The sequence below is a fragment of the Musca vetustissima genome, unplaced genomic scaffold (genome assembly GCF_032173495.1).
Source record: "Musca vetustissima isolate MV318-11 ecotype Yass unplaced genomic scaffold, APGP_CSIRO_Mvet_v1 utg13842, whole genome shotgun sequence".
Lineage (NCBI taxonomy): Eukaryota > Metazoa > Arthropoda > Insecta > Diptera > Muscidae > Musca > Musca vetustissima.
Genome location: NW_026887015.1, coordinates 2,839 through 26,709, shown reverse-complemented (window position 1 = coordinate 26,709; position 23,871 = coordinate 2,839). Strand labels below are relative to the sequence as shown.

Below are 23,871 nucleotides of genomic sequence, written 5' to 3'. Positions count from 1 at the left end.
GTATGGTCTTTGAAAAATATTCTTAAAAAATCCACGCCTTGGTATTGTCTTTGAAAAAATATTCTTTAAAAAAATCCACGCCTTGGTATGGTCTTTGAAAAAATATTCTTAAAAAATCCACGCCTTGGTATGGTCTTTGAAAAAATATTCTTTAAAAAATCCACGCCTTTGAAAACATATTCTTTAACATATCAACACATAAGTTCGTCACTTAAAAAATCTTCTTTTAAAAATCTACACCTATGTTCGTCCTTATAAAAATATTCATAAAAAAGCCACGCCTTTGTATTGTCCATAGAAAAATATTCTTTAAAGAATCCAGTGGGTCGATTCACTATCAAATTTAAACAGTTCTCACATCGATAAAATATTATAACGACAAAATAAACAATATTTCAATTCTATAACAGTTTTTAACAACAATTGTTAAAAATGTTGTTAATAAACAACACCAAAAAATTCGAAGTTAACTTATCGACAAATATTCTTCAATATTGAACATGCCATGTTTTGTTCATAATTTGTGTGTATGTTGTTTTCAAAATGTTCCAAATTAAAAGCTTTTTGAAAGTTTATTGACAATTTGTCTACATTTTTACAAATAACATGTTCGTTACTGCAAACGATTTTATGTGTAGACAAAATTGTCGATTGTCGGATCGTTATAAGTTACTGAATCGACCTACAGGCCTTTGTATTGTCATTGAAAATACATTAAAAACCCACGCCTACAATAGTAGCTTAAAGTAAGTGGTCCTCGAAAGAATATTTTTTAAATAGTCCACGCCGTACTAATTGTCCACGATAACTGCAGTCTATGAAAAATATTTGTTTATATACAAATTGGTCATATGATTTATTACGTAGCTTTTGAATCTATTAACCTTTCTCGCGTTAATGGTCACAGGCAATTATGAATAGTTTCTAAGTAATTTACATAACACTCAAAGGTTTTTTTACATTTTCGGTTAATTTAGTTAATTACAATTAGCTAAAAGGTCAATTTTCTATTCAGCAAAAATTATTATTTCATCATAAACCTCGTGACGTATACACAATAATTACTCACATATACTAACAATCATACGCTCCAACTCCAATTAAGAACAATTACCGTGATTACTTCCACTTTCAATCAATCTCCATAATGACAATTTTGCCACTTTTTTGTTATTAACCTAAACTTAAATTTGTTACAGAAAAAACATTTTTCATAAAAGTCAGCCATCGATTGTGTACAACTAACAATAACAAAATTTTTTGAGGGTATATCCGCCGCCTTTGTTAGCCAAAATAATGTTCATAATTTCAATGTTGTTGTTATGGTATGTGTGTGTGTGTTTGAGTGAGTGTGCGTGTGAAGAGTTCTCCAATGTTGCGTGCAATTTAATTATTTCAAATATTTTTTTCTTCTGATATAACGATGAACGAACGGCATCCACTCACTAATAGAGGCCAACAGCTAAACATATTTACACTGGTCGCTCGCTCCGTTGGCTGACTGGTTGGTTGGAGGTCATTTCAACAGCATTCCCGACCAGACAGTATTTTTATGCAAATTGGTAATTAGCGTTGTTTGGGTTATTGCCGGGAAAAGCGAACGCGAAGAGAAAATTCTATTAAAAAATTTTACATGCACATTAACTCGTAATTCCAATCCACCTCTCTTACCACCACCGGACAAATATTGTTCTTTCATTGTCCGTCGACTCTTGACAGTGAAAATTTTTAAGTGGCGAGTGAACAAATGAAGGCTAAATTTTGTTGCTGTTGTTGTTGGCTTGCATGTTCTAATATCGTTTTAATTGTTTCCATTGCTTTTAATGTGAGGAATTGTTTTGTTCTGTGCTTTTTGCTTCTTTTTGACGGAAAGAGGCTTGGCCGATTTGGAACCGAACTTAACTTCTTTCCAGTAGTACTTAGCGTTTTTAAACTAATTAATCATTTAAGAGGCATTTTTATAAGTTCTAGACATACAAACGCCATCGTGGTATAAAACTTTACTAGGTAATCTGTAAAGGTTCTTTGTTACTTTTGTTTCTTTCAATCCGACAAACAACTAAATTTCTACAGAGTAATGTTGTTTTATTTTTTCGCTAGAAACATATGTACATGACCTTCTCCTAGTGTTCATGACTCAATGTCAATGGATTCGTTAGACAATCCTTTAATGATGGCATGTACACATGTATTTAGTCGTTGGTATATGGCTTTCAAAAAGGACCGAATTGTAAACGCACACCAGTTCATTTAAAATGTCCAGTGAACAATTTGGAAGTTGTAAGAAAATAATTGAAGGATTTTTAGAGAATATATTTTCAAAGACCAAAACAGGAGTAGATTTTTCAAATAACATTTTGTCAAAGACCTTCCAAGGTGTGGATTCTTCAAAGAATATTTCCCTAGAACCAAATTACCATAAAGAATATTTTCAAGGACCAAACGAAGGACTATATATGAGGCGTGGATTGTTAAAAGATACTTTTTCAAGGAACATATGAAACGTGGACTATTATAGAATATTTTTGGAGTCGTGGATTTTTTAAAGCATATGTTTTTAAGGAACATAAGAGGTGTAGATTTTTTAAGAATTTTTGTTCAAGTACCATTAGATATATGTTCAAAGACCATATGAGACATGAGGCTTTTTTTCAAGATTTTTTAAAAACATTTTTTATATATGTTCAAAGGACCATATGTAAAAGGCGTTGATTTTTTAAGGAATATTTTTTCAAGGATTTTTTAAAAAGGCGAAGTTATTTTTAAATATATTTTCCAAGCGCCAGAAAGGCGTGGATTTTTTAAGATATGTTTTTCAAACGCCAGAAAAGACGTGGATTTTTTAAAATATATTTTTCAAACCCCAGAAAAGGCGTAGATTTTTCAAAAAATATTTTTCAAACACCAGAAAAGGAGTAGATTTTTTAAAATATATTTTTCAAACACCAGAAAAGGCGTAGATTTTTTAAAATATATTTTTCAAACACCAGAAAAGGCGTAGATTTTTTAAAATATATTTTTCAAACACCAGAAAAGGCGTAGATTTTTTAAAATATATTTTTCAAACACCAGAAAAGGCGTAGATTTATCAAACCATATTTTGTTTTAGTTTTGAATTCCGGGACCATGGGTGTAAACATCTGATCTGCCCGCCATTAGTTTTGCACTCCTTTTCTCCTGTCAGCTATTTACCACAACATCGCCTTCATATAAGCGAGTATTGGTTTTATTTTTATACCCTTCACCACACTGTGGTACAGGGCATGTTTGTAACAGGCAAAAGGAAACGAGATAGCCCCATGGTTCCTTGTGAGAATATGCATAGAATCACTATCTGAGTCGATTTGATGTTAAATTGTAAACAAAGTAGAGGTCGCATTTATCATCGGATTTCTATGAAATTTGGAACAGATCATTTATTAGGCCGAAGGACAACCTCTATTGAAATTAGGAAAAATCGGTTCAGATTTAGATATACGCTCCCGTATATATATTCTTCCGAATTATTGTAAATGGTGTACCAAAGTCCATATATATTTTTCGATTTGCACGAACTTTGGCATAGAGTACTGAATTAGGCCTTGAAGTTTCGTGAAAATCGGTTCAGATTTAGATATAGCTCCCATATATATTTTCGTCCGATTTAAGGTAAATGGTGCGCCAAAGTCCCTAAAAATCTTTCGATTTGCACGAAATTTGCCATAGCGTACTAAATTAAGTCTAGAATGATGTGTGTTATGTTTCATGAATATCGGTTTAGATTTAGATATAGCTCCCACATATATTTTCGTCCGATTTAAGGTAAATGGTGCGCCAAAGTCCCTAAATATCTTTCGATTTGCACGAAATTTGGCATAGCGTACTGAATTGAGTCTACAATTATGTGTGCTAAGTTTCGTGAAAATCGGTTCAGATTTAGATATAGCTCACATATATAGTTTCGTCCGATTTAAACGAAATTTTGCGCCAAAGTCCTTAAAATATCTTTCGATTGATTGAAATTTGTAGCGTACTGAATTGAGTCTACAACCTATTTTATATATTTGTTCGCTTTGTTCGTTCTGTATTTGTATTTACACTTGATGTTGTTGTTTTTTTGCATGCTCATGGAGATTTTCGTGCCTTTGATGGAAATCTGTCCCTACCATAGCTCGTGTGTTAAGTTTCGAGCAAATCGCCATCGAGAAGGCGACGTCTGTTAGGATACATATGTAGAATATACCCAAAGTGGTGAAGGGTGTGTATATAGTTTCGGAAAATCGGTTCAGAGTTAAATATAGCTCCTATAGAATATTTTTTTCAAGGACCACCACAATGCATGGGTTTTTTAACGAATATTTTTTTTTTTCAATTCGGGAGTTTGTGTACAGTTTTCAACCACCTATATATTTGATTTTCAATGGTTGAAATCGTTTCTGTTTTAAATACAATTGTAAATATTAGCCCATTTTAGCTCTTATTTTAACGTTAATGTTTATCTATTTATCCACATATTCAACTTGTTCACGTTTTTTGCTTAATAGACTCTAATTTGATATTTTTACTTTTTATGTGGAAATTTTTCATACAAAATTTTTTCAATATCGATATCCGTATTGGTATAGCTCTCAAATAATGGTATACCCAATTTTCGGTATTTTACTGATCTACCCGCCGTTAGCTATTTCCCATAGCATCGCCTTAAATAAGAGTACAGATTGATTATATATTTTTGGTTGAGGGTGTATAAAGTTAGGCCTGGTTGATTCGAACCATATGTCACTTGTTTAGAATAAATTTTTTCAAGGCCCTTCATATAGTCCTGGACTTTTTTAAGTAAAACCAAACCTTTAAATCAAACTCTTAAAAAAGTTAATTCAAATTTTCAGTAACAAAATGTTTGCTGGGTTATTATCGCACACACCTATGTTCCTTTTGTGTATTTATATCTTCAATTGCACGAAGCGTGATTTTCAACAATGAACTTGAAAACAAAACGAAGGATTAACACTCGGTCAAGGTTAATGTGAGTAAGGCAAAGCCTTTTTTTCATGAGGTCTTTAATTGAAAAAATGTAAATCCAAAACCATTCATTAAATGGGCGGCGGCACTGTTTTTGAAATCAAATACAAAAAAATGCTATCACAGCCAGCCATGAACACAAAATTTAATAAGTGTTTGTTAATAAAGGTTTGATGTGTGAAAAATTAAACAAAAGTAAAACGAAAAATGATTTTCTTTTATCTTCAAGGAAAATAATTAAGGAAATTGTCATTCAAATGAATGTTACATTCTTTTGAATGAAAATTTGCCTTGTAATATTTTTACGCCTCTCATAATAAGACGAAAACTTTAAAAGACTGTCATTCAATTTAGAACACTTCGAAATATTCTATGCGTGTTCTCAAAATGTAAAAGACCTCCTGACAGAAAAAAAATTAAATAATGAAACTACATTAAATCACTATATACTGCGAAACATTTTTATATCTATAATAATTTCTATTGACTTCTGATTTACACTGTTGATTGAAATATATTAAAAAATTCCAGCACATAGCTATCATAAATTTTTTCTAACAAAATCCACCCATTCTTTTTTCCATATTAATAAAATGATTTGCAAATTTATGCATTTTAAATTAACGGCATCCAATCTCCTAAAGGATGAAAAATGAAAATTTCCAAGAAATTTCCTCAATAGATGTCCAAATACACAAAACAAGCCAATGACAGAATAACAGACGGACGTTCGTTTAGAGTTCATGTAAACTACATTCTTCGTTCTTGGGAATGATGACGAGGAAGAGGGCTAGACGACAACGACGCTGATGATGATGGTAATTTTCAGTCATAATCGGAACGGATTTATTTCTTGTTTGGTATTCACATTAAAATTGTTTAATGTAATATAAAATGTCAGATGGTAGAATACTTGAAATGACTTCTGACACATGTTGCACAACGCAGAACGGAGAATTTATGACTTGGTGGCATGACGTGAATGGATTACAGAATTTCATAGTAGCCATGATGATGGCGATGGTTGCTTAGGAAATAAAAAAAACAACGAAGAAAACGACATGGTTCACTGAATGATATTTAATGTTTTATGGAATCAGAAATGGAGACGGGGTGGAGAATGTGCAATGAATGGCAATTAAAGGAAATGAGTTATTAATGATACTAAAAAAGGATTTTATTTAATGTTTTGAATTTAAATATTTTAAAGAAATAAATAAAACTGAAACGTTTGAACAGATGCGGATTTAAAATCGGGAATGTAAACGTATTTAAATCCATATGATCGGAGTATTTGATTATGAAAATAGTAGTGATAAGGAAAGTCGGACTGGGCAAATTATATGATACCCTTCACCTTTTTGTGTATATCCTACATATGTATACTAACAGACGTCGCCTTTTGGAAGGAAAAGTGACATAAAATTAAACGAACATAAATATGTAATATTTATATTTATGTATACCGACTAATATCAACACCAACACATGCCATTCTGCAACCTATTCTAAATTTTTTCAATAGATTTAAAGCAAACTTGACATACGCTCTTCAGTTTGCTGCAGTTATTGATTATTTCGTGTACAATTAACATAAATAGGTCGAAATAATATATGGAAGCTATGCCATATCTGAACCTGAGCCGATTTCAAGGAAACTTGCCAGAGATTAATTTATATTAATTTCAGTACGTTGTGTCAAACGGCCTAGCTATGGGTCCTTAGTGCACCATTTACTTACTTAAGAATGTATATGTAGAAGATATATGTAAATCTGAACCGATTTCAAGAAAACTTGCCACAGGAAAGGTTATAGATATAGTTCACTACATTGTACAAAATTGTGTGACAGTCGGCCAAACTTCGGTCTACCGACGGACATGAATAAACCGATTCAGAAAGTGATGTACACCGATGTAGAATATACCCAAAGCGTTTACCGTTTGTTTATACCCTTCACATTACTGTGGTACAGGGTATTATGTCTTTGTGCATATGTTTGTAACAGCAAAAGGAAACAATATAGACACATGCTTCCTTTTGAGAATATGCATAGAACCACTATCTAATTTGATTTATGCATGTCCGTCTGACTGTTCATGTTAAATTTTAAACAAAGTACAGGTCGCATTTAAGATTTGATTGGATGAAATTTTACACAGATCATTTATTTGGCCCAAGGACGAAACTTATTGAAATTGGGAAAAATCGGCGTACTGAATTGAGTCTAGAATGATGTGTGCTAAATTTCGTAAAAATCGGGTTCAGATTTTATGTAAATGGTGCACCAAACTCCGAATATAATTTTCGAGTTGCACGAAATTTGGCTTAGCGTACTAAATTGAGTCTAGAATTATATGTGCTAAGTTTCTTGAAGATCTGTCAAATTTATATATAGCTCCCATATATATTTTCCTCCGATTTAACATAAATGGCTCACCAAACATTGACATACTATTCTAAGGATACATATGTACAATATACCCAAAGTGGTGAAGGGTATAATATAGGTGGCCCAGTACAACTTCACTACTTTCCTTACTGATTTTTTTTTTTTTTTTGATAATTCAATATAATTGAAAGATTACTTTTTTGTAGAAAATTTCGTCCTTCTAACTCTGTTTCTTATATGTCCTTTTCGTTCTCAATTTAATGAACCAGACACAATTATCACAAGATGCGATTGTTCATCCTAGCAATATACCACAAAAATGTTAAAATGTTGCTCATATGATTTTAGATGGGGTCCTCAAAGACGAGAAATCGATATATTAAAGTTTATTGGCCTATTCTCATTATCCATTACCATCAATTATATAAATAACTTAAACCCGAATGCTGGTTGGTGGTATTGTAATGTGGACCCTTCTTTCGAATAAATGAGAACGTATTTTCGGCAATTATGTATAATTTACGATGTCTAATTATTTACCCATATAATATGTCGTCTATATGTCGGATTTGTGATATATGAGTCCACCATCAATCTTAAAGTTAAATATTACTACTCACTAGAATTATTGCCAAATGTCACAATCGGTTTGCAAACATATTTCTACTACGGCCGTGTAAAAATACCCATGACAAGTGTAGTAGTTTTCCCGCCAATCGGTTGTTAGCCCCATTCCGGCCATTCTCTGATTATTGCAATCATTAGTTACTATGGAAAACATATTATCACATTTACATCACACAGATGGTGGCGATAGTAACCCACATACACACTCACACATGCTTGTGTTAATTTTTCTCTTTTTGGCCACAATTAACAGACCGTCATGGGATATAATCCTAATGTGTGGCAGCAGCAACATAATATATGGGCATATATGGTTTCCTTAAATCATATATGTGTAGTTGTACATCTGTCATATGTATGTGTGTACCCAACCATATATTTGGTGGTAAAAAAAAATATGAAATCCACACATTTAAACATAAAGCGTTTAACAACCGACCGTTGACTGACTGACTGATTGTTTGGAGAGGTGGGGGAACAGCGGCATTCATGCATACATACATATATGATTTATGTAAATGTATGCTGTCAAGTTGATTGATTGAACTTTTCACTTTCGCCTTTGCGGTTCTTTACATTTGGTATTTATGTCAAATGAGAAAAAAACAATCTCAAAGTTTCGCAAACTATGCACGTTCAATGATATGTGAAATGCCTAAAAATATAATAGATTGGGTCGTAAGATGATACAATTATATTTTCTTATGATACCCTCAACCATAAGCGGTTTCGCAGTATTAAAATAGGTATTTAAAGTTTGCACTGAAATCGGCCCACATTCTGATATTTCTTTATTACAGTGCTCCCTCCATTTTCTATACATAACATAGCAATACATACATGGCGGAGAGTATAAAAATAAACAATCCATCCGAACTTTTTAACTTATTTATATTCAGTCCATATCCAGCTCAAACAAAAGTTTTTGAAAATGTTCATATAATAATCCACCCTGAAACTTCATGAAACTATTTGGTATACATTACGACCTTATCTAATATACTCCCCCAGTTTATTACATTCATGTCTTAAATACTGTGTCATTTGGCAGCGAGTAAAGAAGTAACTTTTTGACATTTTGTATACACTTACCTCACACACGACAATGACTTTAGACACATTTTCGACATATTTTCTCTCAAACGAAAAAAACAAAAAAAAAACATTTGACTTCTTTGTTTTGCGGATATCCCAAATACAATTTTAGTTCTTATCAATAAAAGTAACAGAAAAAAAGAAACAAGATTCCAAAACCTCACAAATGAAAAGCCAACAACTGACATGGACTATAAAGCTCTTGTTAATACAAAACAGCTAATGTCATTTTCATGAGATGAGAAGAAAACAAATTCATTTGAAAATTTTTATATTCTTCTTAGATTTTTCTCCTGTTTTTTTTTTTTTCATCCCCTATATATATTTGGCCATGAGAACAATGTAAAATTATTCACATAATTATGGTTTGAAAAAGTAACTGTTGTTACTCTCTTTTTTTTTTGTATTTGTTCACAAACAACAAATGTTTCCGTGGCTAAGCGGAAAAATAAAAGGCTGGCTAATGGTTATTGCGCCTTGGGTTAAATGGAAATTTTAATGACGAGATTTGTTGGTATTGTTTTTGCTGTTTAAGGGTGTTATACACATACATATGTATGTGCAAAACCATTTAAATATATAATTACTTTTGGTTAAATGTATTGTTAAATACAAAATTTTCTCAATGTCAATATGATTTGGGCCGACTATATGTAAAATCCTAATTTTTTTGGGTATTTAAATTTTTGTGCTATAAACTATAATAATCTCTCTTATCATATAATAATCAAAATATAAAGTAGTCACATTATTGTTGGAATGTTGTGAGAATTTTGTAACCAAACTACAAGATAACGAACAAAATAAATATTTAAAGAAAATCTCATTTTCACTCCATGAGAAGTCGGACTGGGCCGACTATATGATACCCTTCACCACTTTGGGTACATACAAGAAATTCTCCACCATACAATATTCTGTCGATAGAATAAATATAGCATATTTAAAGGACCATCGACATGGAAATTAAATATGTGATCTGCAATCTGAACTAATTTAAATCAACCCATACACATGTCATTCTAAAAACCCTGCAGAATTCCATTCCATATTCCATTGGAATAGCAATGGAATATGGAATAGCAAAGTTGCTCATAATTTCATTGCAATTGGCCAGACTTTGGTAATTGGATGCACTTTATATGGAAGATAAATCTAAAAAAATAAAAATCTAGATATATATATATATAAATTTTTGTTATTTGAATTTTGCCTTTATACACAATATTTCAAAGTAATTTTTATATGATATATATATATATATATATATATAAAGTTTTGCAATGAAAAGGAAAGCAAGGAGAAGAACCTACGTACACACCATTATGTACGCTATGCCAAATTTTGTGCAAATCAGGCATATTGGGCTATGTGGCTTTACAAAGGTCGTACGGTGATAACTTGTATTTATTCCGCCCTGATGCGAAACTTGCATATGCGAATTAAATTCCGGTTTTCACGAATCTCAGCAGCCATCACTGAGGACTCAATTCAGTACGCTGTGTCAAATTTCGGGTAAATAGAAAGAAATGTAAGTGTCTTGGTGTTCCATAAAAATAAAATAGGACAAAGATATATATGGGAGCTATATCTAAATCTAAATTGATTTTCACGAAGCATAACACACATCATTCTAGACTTAATTCAGTACGTTATGCCAAATTTCGTACAAATCGAATGATACTTTGGTGTACCATTTACATTAAATCGGACGAAAATATAAGGGAGTATATCTAAATCCTAACCGATTTTTCCCAACAGAGTTCGCCCTTGAACCAATTAAATGAGCTGTGTCAAATTTGATCCAATTCAGATCATAAATGCGACCTGTACTTTGTTTACAATTTAACATGAACAGAAAGGCGGACAGACGGACGGACTTAGAAATCGACTTAGAAAGTGATTCTATGCATATTCTCAAAAGGAACCCTGTGTCTATCTCATATACATTTGCCTGCTACAAACAAACATGTGGTGAATGGTATAATAATAGAGAAATAACGATCCACAGAAAAGTTATAGAAGGCTTCAATTAATTTTATTTCTCCAACATCCATCTCAACTGTAGTCTCCGAATTTAAATAATTTTTTCTCGGAGCAAATAATTGGAACAATTTTTAAAAATATGGATGTTTTCCTGCAGTGAGATATATAAGGTTGGGGAATAAGAAATCCATTATTTTTTGCGGATGGCTTTACTGATAGATTTGTCGTGAAATATCCATCAAATAATTTCAGATTTATGCTCGTTGGAAGGGTGATATTTCGCAGTAAAAAAATATTTTGCTGTTTTTTGGTGCAGTCAGTTGTGAGTTACAGGGTGTTAAAAATGGAAGTGAACAAAGGGCAAATTCGGTACATTTTACACTTTTCGGTACTTTAACAAAGGCGAAAATGTAAACCAAGCGCCTAAAATTGTAAATGGTGTTTAAGGTTTCGATACTGTAACAGCCACTTATGTGCAATTTTCGTTTCGTAGATTCCGTTCAGGATGTTAAATATGCAACTCGCACAGATAGTCCGGTCGTAGAAAATATCGATAAAATCGGAGAAATGATCGAGAAATTCATTTAAAATGGCAACAAACCATACAACAGAACGGTGCATATTTGGCCCAAATCGGACATTCCGAATATTAAAAGACGTGATTCTGTCTTATGCTGAGGAAGAAATGCCTCTTAGATGGATATTCTAGCCAGACAACGACTTAAAAGATACGCTAAAAGTGGTTGAGAATAATTCGATTGACCTTGTACTGCCCGATTCTATGATCTTAACTTAATCTAGAACTTGTTAGAGATTATTAACTCAAAAATCAACCGAGAAATGTTTGAAACAAAAGAAGATTTATTTGAAAACATACACATACATATGTATATACATGCCTTTGGTTGCACATACACCCAATTCTGGGTAAAAATTCGTGTAATTCGGTTCATAGTTGTGACCTGTAGAGCTATTAGAAAACCAGTAAGGAAAGTAGTAAAGTAGAACGGGGCCGACTATATGATACCCTTCACCACTTTGGCATATTAAACAGATGAATCCTAAGAGACGACGATTTTTTTAAGGACCATTAACATGAAAATGGATCCATAACCATGTCATTCTGACAACTATACTAAATTTTTCATTTGGTCAGATATAGGGTTGCTTCTTACAATGGACAAAAATATGTAATTCAATTTAACTTCAGTACGTATTGCAAAATTTCGTGCCGATTGGACCCACCTTGTTGAAGCATTTATATGCAACGTCTAGGTTATACTATCTTCAGTACGTTGTGAAAAATTTGTGTCAATTTTGGTGTAAAATCGGACGAAAATATATATTTCAATGAGACTTGTCAGAGAATAACAACAGTTCATTGTAAAAAATTGTGTGGCAATCGGACACACAAGTTCACAATTTACATAAAATCGGATGAAAATATATATCTAAATCTGGGCCGATTTTCAGGAAACATAACACACATCAGTCTAGGCCTAATTCATTACGGTGTGCCAAATTTCGTGGAAATCGAAATGGTGTAGACTTTGCTACACCATTTACATAAAATAGAACGAATATATATATGGGAGCTATATCTAAATCTGGACCGATTTTCAGGGAACATAACACACATCATTCTAGACCTAATTCAGTACGCTGTGCCAAATTTAATGCCAATCGAAAGATATATAGGAACATTGGTACACCATTTACATAAAATCGGACGAATATATATATATCGGAGCTATATTTAAATCTGGACCGATTTTCAGGAAACTTAACACACATCATTCTAGACCTAATTCAGTACGCTGTGCCAAATTTCGTGCCAATCGAAAGATATTTAGGGACTTTGGTAAACCATTTACATAAAATCGGACGAAAACATATATGGGAGCTATACCTAAATCAGAACCGATTTCTCCCAATTTCAATAGTGTTCGTCCCTGGGCCAAATAAGTGACCTATGCCAAATTTAATCCAATTCGCATCATAAATGCGACCTGTACTTTGTTTACAATTTAACATGGACAGACGAATGGACGGACATGCATAAATCGACTTAAAAAGTGATTCTATGCATATTATCATAAGGAACCATGTGTCGAGCTCGTTTCGTGTACCACAGTATGGTGAAGGGTATAAAAAACAAATAGTAAATAAAATTATTGTTCCTCTAAATACTCTAAGTATTCAATGAATAGCTAGTTGGGATATGACAATTGGTATACAAAATGTTGTAGCTAGAAAGAATATCTCTGGCATGCTACAAAATCTTCTGTCCACACAATCAAATAAAATGTGTTTATTTTGAAAGATTTCATTAATTTTCAAAAGTGAAATGTGGCATGATGTCAGCATCAAACAAAAATCCGACAATAACGCAATTTTACTTTTCATAACATATTCACATGAATATGTACTCTATAACATTTCTTTATATTTTCATAATAACCAATCTGATTCCGTATACACATTTTACTTTATTACTTATTTTTCTATGCAAAGACTTATGGGCATAATTTGCATGTGTTGATTAAAATATTTCCATGTTGCAGTAAACATTTACATGTAGTTACTAAATACGCATCTACATCTTCTACAGAAAACTGCATTCAACAAAAATTTCCTGAAGTAACAAATTAAACTGTTCGATATACACATGCAAACACACACATACACAGATATGTAAAGAACTTAATAAACCTACTTTTAAGTTATGAAATACCATTTGTGAAATCTAATATTTACTACCTATAAAAAATCGATTGAAATATATTTTCATTTCATTTCCAAGAAACACAATCACTTTACATTCGCACGAAGCTCAATGCAAAAAATATACATACAGGCAGACATAAATCAATTGAAGTTATTTCAAAATAAAATAAAATATGGAAAATGAAGTAATCAAATTTCCTTGAAATATTTTACAACAAACAAATATATGTTCGTATGTTTGAAAGGTTGGTAGGCAGATGAAAATTCTCTTCTTGTTTACACTTTCAATTTAATATAGAGACATATAAAATAACATTTCCAAAAATTTAATAACGATATTTTCGAAGTGGAAAGTCAAAATAAAAAAAGGAATCATTTACATTTCTCTGCTGCCCATAAATGAAATGTAGTGGGGTTAGTAGTAGTCGGTATGTTTGAAGGTAATAAATATGCAAATTTTAGGTAATATTTACATGAATTCATGCAGTGGTCCGACATCGACGTCGTGTTGCCTTATGTAAATATTGAAGTTTTTCATAAATAACAACAAAAAACTCAATACTATGCTAATATTAATTTATGGCACTTTAATGGACGACAACTTAACCGTCTTCCAAAAACAACAACATTTGTACGCTGTATGTAAATGAAACATAAACAAATCAACGTGATATGCATACTGTTTTATAAATAAGAAGTACAGGGTATCACAAAATATATGCGATTATGTCATAATTTACGCATTTGAAGTGCATAAAAATATACTCAAAGGAATTAGGAAAATGCACCACAGGGAGGATTGGCAATTCCTTTTGAAACTCATCGAAAAAAATGCACTTGGATTCATCATAACGTATATAAGAGGTCTGCTCAAAAAATTACAAGTATTTTCAATTTTCAATCGTATATACGTAAATTTTCCCATTTCTATACCCTACACAACTATGTGGAGGGTAATATAAATATGTGTGGCCTCAATCATTAGTAACGCCGCAAAACATTGGTCCTAGACCCAACTTTTGATATATCTGTCTTGCTGAGTCAACAGACATGTGTGTCCGTCCGTTTATTATTGTTTGGAAACTTGCCACAGTTATGCATTATGTAGTTCCCTTTTCGGACAATGATTTTTAATTATTTATTATTTTGTATAATGGACCGAAAACTTTATTCTGTTTTTCTAGTCGCTCTAGATGTCACGAATATCAAACCTTTTACGCAGCCGCAGTTTTTGCTTTGGCGGATACACTCAAGAAGTACAAAGCCGATATTATTGTCTTAAAGGAAATGCGATGGAAAGGGACAGGCGTAGGTAAATCAAACGATTACGCATTGTATTATGGAATAAAAGACCGCGTCTCCAGTCATATTTTACCAGCGACTAGAAACATCATATGAACGCTGTCCTGTTTTTATACCCTTCACCACACTTTTGCCTGTTACAAACATATGCACAAAGACATAATACCCTGTAAGTCTTTGTGCATATGTTTGTAACAAGCAAAAGGAGTCGAGATAGACCCATGGTTCCTTTTGAGAATATGCATAGAATCACTTTCTGAGTCGATTTACGCATGTCCGTCTGTCCGTCCGTCCGCCTATGAAATTTAGAATAGCTCATTTATTTGGCTCAAGGACGAACCCTATTGAAATTGGAAAGTATCGGTTCAGATTTAGATATAGCTCCCATATATTTTTTCGCTTGATTTATGGTAAATGATGCACCAAAGCCCCTAAATATCTTTCCATATGCACCAAATTTGGCACAGCACACTATGTTTCATGATTGATTTTACATAAATGCCTAGAATTTGTCCCATTGTTCGCAGACGACTCTAAATCTGCCCGAATGAAATTAAATTTATCGTAGGATGTAAAAAGACATGAGTATGTTCCTACGAGGGAACATTGTAAGGATGTATATGTACAATATACCCAAAGAGGTGAGTGGTATCATATAGTCGGCCCCGTCCGACTTTTGAACTTTCCTCGCTGTTTTTTGTTTTATTTTTGGCCCCATCATCGGAAAATTCAGCCTCCATGAAGAAACATCCGACAACGGCATGATTAGCAGCACCAGATTCAAACATCTCGATACACACAAGGAAGGCATTCATCCAGTGTTTTAGACGTTCGATTGATATGAGGAGCAAATATCTATTCGAACCACTACCTTATAGCAGCCAAGTTTCGCACCCGTCTTAATGTGGCAGCAAAGGTGTGATCTAACACAACACGGAAACTCGACGTCGAAAAGATGGAAACACAGCAGGTAGCAGAAAGCCTACTCCGCTCAACTTACCCATCAGCTTGATGAAAGCACTCCTTGTCCCGATAATAATATCGAAGCACAATGACAAAGAATTGCTTATCGGAAGAAAGGAGAAACGTCCTTACTGATTGAAGTTTTTACAAACGCACTAAACCGGAGGACTTGGTATAGGCACAGCCTCCTGTAGATATGAATAAGGAAACCTGATGACAGATACAGACAGCGTGTTAAGGATCTGAAAGGAGCATTTTGAATAGTATACGAGTCAAGCCGATTGACCGGCATAAGGAAAATAAAGCAGCAGAAGCCGATGGTTACCAGACGAACTATTCAAGACTGGTGGTCAGATGCTTGTCAGGAGCATGAACCAGCTGATTAGTACAATTTGGCTAGAGGAATGCATGCTCTATGATTGGAACCTCAGCAGCATGTGCTCCGTGCACAAAAAACCGAGACAGGACGACATATAGTGTTATCCAGCGTGCTGTGTGAACGACTGAAGTCAAGGGTCAATGACATTATTAGACCATACCAATATGGCTTCAGACCTGGAAAATCCACCATTGACCAGGTTTTCACACTGCGCCAAATCCGAAAAGACCGACAGAAGTACATCGACACATTCCACCTATCCGTCTGCTGAAACCAATATTTAAATCGCGTTGTTTAAGATAGAACTTTCACACACTACCTCTTTTAAGAGGTTTGGTATTGTACATGATATTTATCAGACCACGTATTGGATCGATAGCCAAACTGCTTCCAGGTCGCATTTTCCATACTTTTCTAAATTGATGTAATTTGGCATAACTCGTTCTTCATGGGTGAAAAATATCTTTTCAGATAATTTTCAATGTTTTGTCATAGCCCTCATACGAAGATTCGTCCCATTCATTTTTAATTTGGTGTAAATTGAGACTCTCGTAGGGGAAGAATTTCGATGCAGTTTAATTCTTAGACATAAATTCTTATTTTCGGTATTTAATAAAATACTCTTTCCCAAAGAAATGCCGCGGTCATATTGTTTGAAAGTTTCTTAGTTGCCCAGGACGGTTTCATCTAATTGCGGCTCATATAAAATGTAGTATCCGTTTCAATAAGATTTTTAATATAGGTTACCCTATCTTCCATTCCTTTGACTTCAATCCCACACTTAATGGTTTTTGCTTTATATATTGTACCAGGTTCTCATTTAGAACTATGTATTGTCAAGTGAAGTGATACATTTTTGGGCAAAATACACCCTGAACTAAAATCCTACCATACAATTGCAAAGCTGAAACTTCAAAGCTCCTTGAAAATCGATTATCGATTAACTACTAACATTTTTTGTTTTTACAAAGCAATTTGTAATATTTTCAAACACTCTGTACATATTTATGTAGAGAGCATATATTTCTGAATATATAGTATATACTAATATTCATGTAAATATATACATTTTATATATTTAAGTGTAAAAGTACAGCAACAAATTTGCATTTCTTAAACTTCATCAAAAAATGAGAAAATATGCAAACAAAAAAACAGGGAAACCCAACCAGAACAAACCAGCCACCCAACTGAGCATTTGTTATGTTTGTTTTATGTGAAAATTGCGGCATCATCAACATATTTTCTGTTTAAATTACTATAGCTATGGGCGCGCTTGAAATTTAAGAAAAAGAAAAGTGAACAAGAAATAACGTTTAGAATAAATAAACCAGTAAGGGAAGTAGTAAAGTCGGACGGGGCCGACTATATGATACCCTTCACCACTATGGGTATATTAAACAGGGCTATTAACATGAAATTGGATGAAATAAAATATGTGATATTTATCTAAATGTGAATCTACCTAGATCTACCCATAAATATGTCATTCGTTAGTTACAATGTGACAAAGGTATGTAAATCGACTTCAAACAAATATAAATAGGTCATCCGTTGGGCTATGTCTGTACTTCTAGAAAACGCAACTACGCAATTCTATGCTCAATTTTGTACGTTGTGCAAAATTTGATGTCAATCTGACTAACATGAGGAGTTCGATGTTCAATTTACTTAAAATCGGGCGAAAATGTATATGGAAGCTATATCAAAATATGAAGCGATTTCAACGAAACTTGTCACAGGTAATGTTATACGAATTTCAGTACGATTTGTTCCAATCAGCCTATTGGTTCCTTGGTGCGTCAATCACTTAAAATCAACCTATAATAAAAGGGAGCTATATCTAAATCTCAACCGATTTTCACGAAACTTGGCACAATTCAGTACGTTATGCCAAATTTCGTGCAACTCGAAAGATATATAGCGACTTTGGTGCACCATTTACATGAAATCGGACGAAAAGCTATATAGAAATCTGGACCAATTTTCTCGAAACTTGCCAGACATCACTCTAGGCTCAATTCAGTACGTTATGAAAAATTTCGTGCAAATCGAAGGATATATAGGGACTTTGGTGCACCATTTACATAAAATCGGACGAAACTATATATGGGAGCTATATCTAAATCAGGACCGATTTTCTCGAAACTTGGCAAACGTCACACTGGGCTCAATTCAGTACGTTATGCCAAATTTCGTGCAAATCGAAGGATACATAGGGACTTTGGTGCACCATTTACATAAAATCGGACGAAACTATATATGGGAGCTATATCTAAATCAGGACCGATTTTCACGAAACTTGGCAGAAATCATTTTAGGCTCAATTCAGTACGTTATGCCTAATTGCGTGCAAATCGAAGGATATATAGGGACTTTGGTGGACCATTTACCAAAAATCGGACGCAACTATATATGGGAGCTATATCTAAATCTCAACCGATTTTCACGAAACTTGGAACACATCACTCTAGGCTCAATTCAGTACGTTATGCCAAATTTCGTGCAAATCGAAAAATATATAGCGACTTTGGTGCACCATTTACCTTAAATCGGACGAAACTATATATGGGAGCTATATAGAAATCTGGACCAATTTTCTCGAAACTTGACACACATCATTCTAGGCTCAATTCAGTATGTTATGCCAAATTTCGTGCAAATCGAAAGATATATAGGGACTTTTGTGCACCATTTACATGAAATCGGACAACACTATATATGGGAGCTATATCTAAATCTGGACCGATTTTCACGAAACTTGGCAGACATCATTCTACACCTAAATGATTAGGTTGTACCAAATTTCGTGCAAATCGAAAGATATATAGGGACCGTTTACATTAAATCGGTTAAATATATATATGGGAGCTATATCTGAATCTGAACCGATTTTTCCCAATTTCAATAGGGTTCGTCCTTGGGCCGAATAAGTGACTTGTGCCAAATTTCATCCAAATTGGATCATAAATGCGACCTGTACTTTGTTTACAATTTAACATCTACAGACGGACAGACGGACGGACATGCATAAATCGAATCAGAATGTGATTCTATGCATATTCTCAAAAGGAACCATGTGTCTATCTCGTTTCCTTTTGCCTGTTACAAACATATGCACAAAGACATAATACCCTGTACCACAGTGTGGTGAAGGGTATAAAAAGCATATGTAATACACATGACAGTTGTGGCCATTTGTGAAGCAATGGTGGTGGTCCTGAATAAAATATTACAAGTATTTCAAAAGTCATTGTCAACTTAGATGTGTTTTTGAAATGTACACAATATGAAAACATAATCGAAAGTGACAGCACTTACTTATTGGGTAGACTCTATGTTCGACTATTTAAATCATATTTAATACTAGCTGTTTAAAAATAGCACCCAAGTCGCCAAAAATTTTAATTTTTTACATACATATTTTGTTGTTTGGTATTTAAAATGGAATATATCGACCCACTTTTTAGCATAACTGTTCCCATATATCGGTTCCGTCTCATTATCGGAATTTTAATGAATGAATGGGTAGGTATTTTAAATGTAACTTTATTCTTATTTATTACTATTCCCTTATATTGAGAATACCTTAGCAAAAAATATCGATTCCAGATTTTTTCTAAATTTATGATATAGTTTTTCTTCGATTTTTTTCTATCTAGAATGTCATTGCTATCATCGGTACAAAGATATGTTTACTTCAATTATTTATGTATGAATTCATTTGAATGGATATCCATTTTACATTACAGTTTTCTTCATTTTACATCCATTTTTTGTTGGCATCCACACCAATCTGAAAAAATTGCCAGGAGATGGTACCCTTAACAGTACATGGCGACAATATTATTCTATTACCATGGATTTAAATTGTAAAATCGCTCGGGTGAGTGATTAAAAAGTCTTCAGGAGGATTAGAAAGCAAATGATCACATTACAGACTGGGAAAATTGGCCTATGACTTCAAACGACCTAGAAAACAATATAAATTAAAGCCACTTTCATTTAAAATGCCCCTAAAATTTTTCAAAATATATAAAGAGGAGCGGGACTTTTATAAGGGGTTATTTAAAAAAATTGACTTATATTTAAAGTCTATTACAAAAACATTTTTACACAAAAATGTCAAATTTCGGCAACATCGGTGAAAAACGTCAAAAACATTCAAATATTGAGAAATTATTTTCCTTAAATGGGAATTTTTCCTAAAATCTGAAAACCCCAAAACGTGACTGATACTAATAAAGCATGGTAGGGTATAAAATCCTCAAACTACTGCAATTTAGATTGCAAAGTTATATGAGGCTATGCCTAAAGGGGAACCAAAACTGATTACATAGTGTAGGAAATAGCGAATATTTGGGGTTATCATTATATGAGCGATATGCCTAATTAATGACCGATATATGACAATTTCGAACCCAATATTTTAGTTAGGTGTCTCAATTCTTCCCTTTAAGAATTATCATTATATGGAGGAGATGTCTGAATGCCTGTCGATATACCTGAAACACAAATTTCAGAAATTTGTATGGATATTTTTCCTAAAGACCCCAAAACGTGGAGCGATATTGACGATGCATGCATACTGCAATTTAAAGGTTACAGTTATTTAAGGCCATCACCATAGGTTTTATATAGTTCATTCTCAAACTCCACGTTCTAATTTGTTATCTCGATATCCTCCGCCGGTAGAATGATTAGAACAAAGTCTCAAAACCCAACCCAAACTGCGGAACAAATCAGATAACTATTTTAATATAAAAAGGCGGTTATGTGAGACTACCCCTAAAAGGGGGAGGAAGGTTTGTTACCATATAATATTACCTACCTGGTGGAAAAACGCGTTCAAGAACCCCAAAATCCCAAAAAAAATTGACCTATGTTTATAATTTTTAGTAGAGAGATTTGCTACCCAATTATAAAAATAAAGTCACGGTGCAGAACATATGTTATCCTGTGCCATAAAGAATCTGCCCACTCATGAGCAAATATCTATCACAAATGTGGAAGCCTTAGCATCATTAGCTGAGGGTGCCGCTACAAGCAGCATCCGGTAAGAGCAATATCGGCCAAACTTCTGAGACTAAATCAAAAATAAACTGACATAATCATCATTGAATCTGGATTAATGTAGAGTAGAAGTGTAGAGGATATGCAACATGCTGATGACCCATGGATAATCCTGTCTACTTTCTTGGAAGCAACGAAGTGTTGTCAACAGAGCGTGATTTCAAAGGAGATTCAGAGAGTAAACTTCAAAGGCGACTATTCCAAGAATCCATCGGCGGGACAAAGCTCGCTCTGCAATTTTACAAATAGAACCACTACAAAGACGAGCTCTGCTCGCCACTCCTGCGATCGTCGACAGGCAAAGAAAATAGATTTACAAAGAGGTGACGACTGAGATCAGCAATATGATCCTATATGCCCTTCTGCAAAGACGCGACCCAATTAGACCCATGAAGTTGTGAACTCATTGAGAAATAATTGATGTCTCCCCATGGGAAGAAATTAAGCTGGTGAGGTAAAAACCTTTATAACCGATCGGATGCTTAAGGTCTTCTGTCTATTCGTGAAGATATGAACATTCTGACCACGACTATGGATTAGGCGTACTATGTCTTCAATGTTTTACTCGAAATGACGCAAATTAAAGAGGGGGAGACTTCCCATACAAAAATATCGAGGGAACAACAATCAGTAAGAAAAGTGTAGAGGATATGCAACATGCTGATGAAACCTAAAAAGGATAATCCTGTCATCGGTCTATTAAAGAAGATATGACAAGTCCGGCCAAGACTAAAATGATGAGTATTGAAGAGGGGAGGTTTCTCATAAAAAATATCGAGGGAAACATTCCATAAGGAATTTAACGAAAAAAAATATATAATAATAATAGAAAATTTTAAGAAGGATCCTTAAAGACAACATATCAATAGATGTAGATTTTAATAGTCCCATATTCTTGACCTGACTACAGACTCGATGCAAAATTTTCGGACAGAAATGGCCAGATTGTCTTAGAAATTTACCCCAATCAAGAATGTCAAGAATTATGAATATGTTAGTCATATGAAATATATGGATTTATTAATAACACACTGAATACATTTAAGGACACACAATGAATCTGAGTAAAGCGCAAAAATATTTAAAAATATATATATATATATATTATTTAAAAATTGATTGCAAAGTTAACGGCGATTAATCTTTGCATGATACTGTCAAGAAAAGTCATCGTTTTACTATTGATGCAAAAAGCATTGCTACAACCATGAATGATAGCTTCACAACTTTTCATTTCCTTTTAGCAATTTTAAAGATTGCGATAAAAAATATTGAAAGTAACAAATCACATTTCTTCTTTTTTATTCTAGTATTTATTTTCTCAATGATTTTCATTCGTGGAAATAAATATTAGAGAAGGTAAAAATATGAAAATGAGCTTCCAAACGAAATAAAAAACTTTATGCGCATTCAGCATCCCAAGAAATTCTAGGTGAATAAAAATAACAATCGAAAATCAGTTTTCATCTAGAGCATACATTTATGGAACCAAATTAATACACGATAGCTCCACGATGCCAATGTGCATGCAATTGCATTGCAACATTCAACATTGCTCCAGAGCGCCGAAGAATATTGTATCAATTTCTATTTGTTCAAGAAACACTGCAACACATACCTATAGACGCTAGCTAGATAAAAATAAAATGATGGCAATATTTGTTCAATAAGATTTCAAAGAATGAAATGTAAGCAAAATACGAAAGAATATATTGTGGGTGTATGGATTGGGTGTGTGTGTACATTTCAAATGATGTCTTGAGAATTGAATTGAGCATTTCTTACTTACCAGAGCGTAGACGGCAAATGGCATCACAACTACAGCTACTAAAAGATCTGCTATTGCCAGTGAAACGATGAAATAATTTGTAACCGTTTGTAAGGAACGTTCACGAAACACAGACATTATCACTAATATATTGCCAAATAATGTGAAAATTGGAAAAACTATTAATATGAGTGCCCAATAATTTCGGGTAACTGCAACGAAAAGAACAAAATGAAACGAAAATTGGTAATGATAATAACAATAGTAGTAATAATAAGTAGCATTCATTACAGTTTCTTTAAAAAATGGTTATTGTTATCAACAAAGATCTATCTATTTTCATTTACACAATTTTAAATGAAAATAATATTTTCGTGTCTAGAAACTATTAATAAGAAACAGAAAAAGGATGGAAAAATAAATTGAAAATTATATTTATTATCATTGTACCATTTTGAATTGTTGAAAAGGTGGAAAAAGAGACGTGGATTTTTTAAAGAATATTTTTTTCAAGGTCTATAAGAGGTGTGGATTTTTTAGAGAATATTTTTAAGGACT

General features: G+C 33.3%; 1 protein-coding gene across 1 annotated transcript in view; it reads right to left on the bottom strand.

Moving 5' to 3' along the window:
* LOC133334505 (dopamine D2-like receptor) overlaps positions 1–23,525 on the bottom strand; it is a gene marked incomplete at its 5' end in the record, with an annotated part of 69,760 nt that extends 46,235 nt beyond the window's left edge. The window contains one exon of the mRNA XM_061542821.1: positions 23,335–23,525. Within this exon, the coding sequence (XP_061398805.1) occupies positions 23,335–23,525 (191 nt within the window). The remainder of the gene's footprint in view (positions 1–23,334) is intronic.
* Positions 23,526–23,871: the final 346 nt, after the last annotated feature.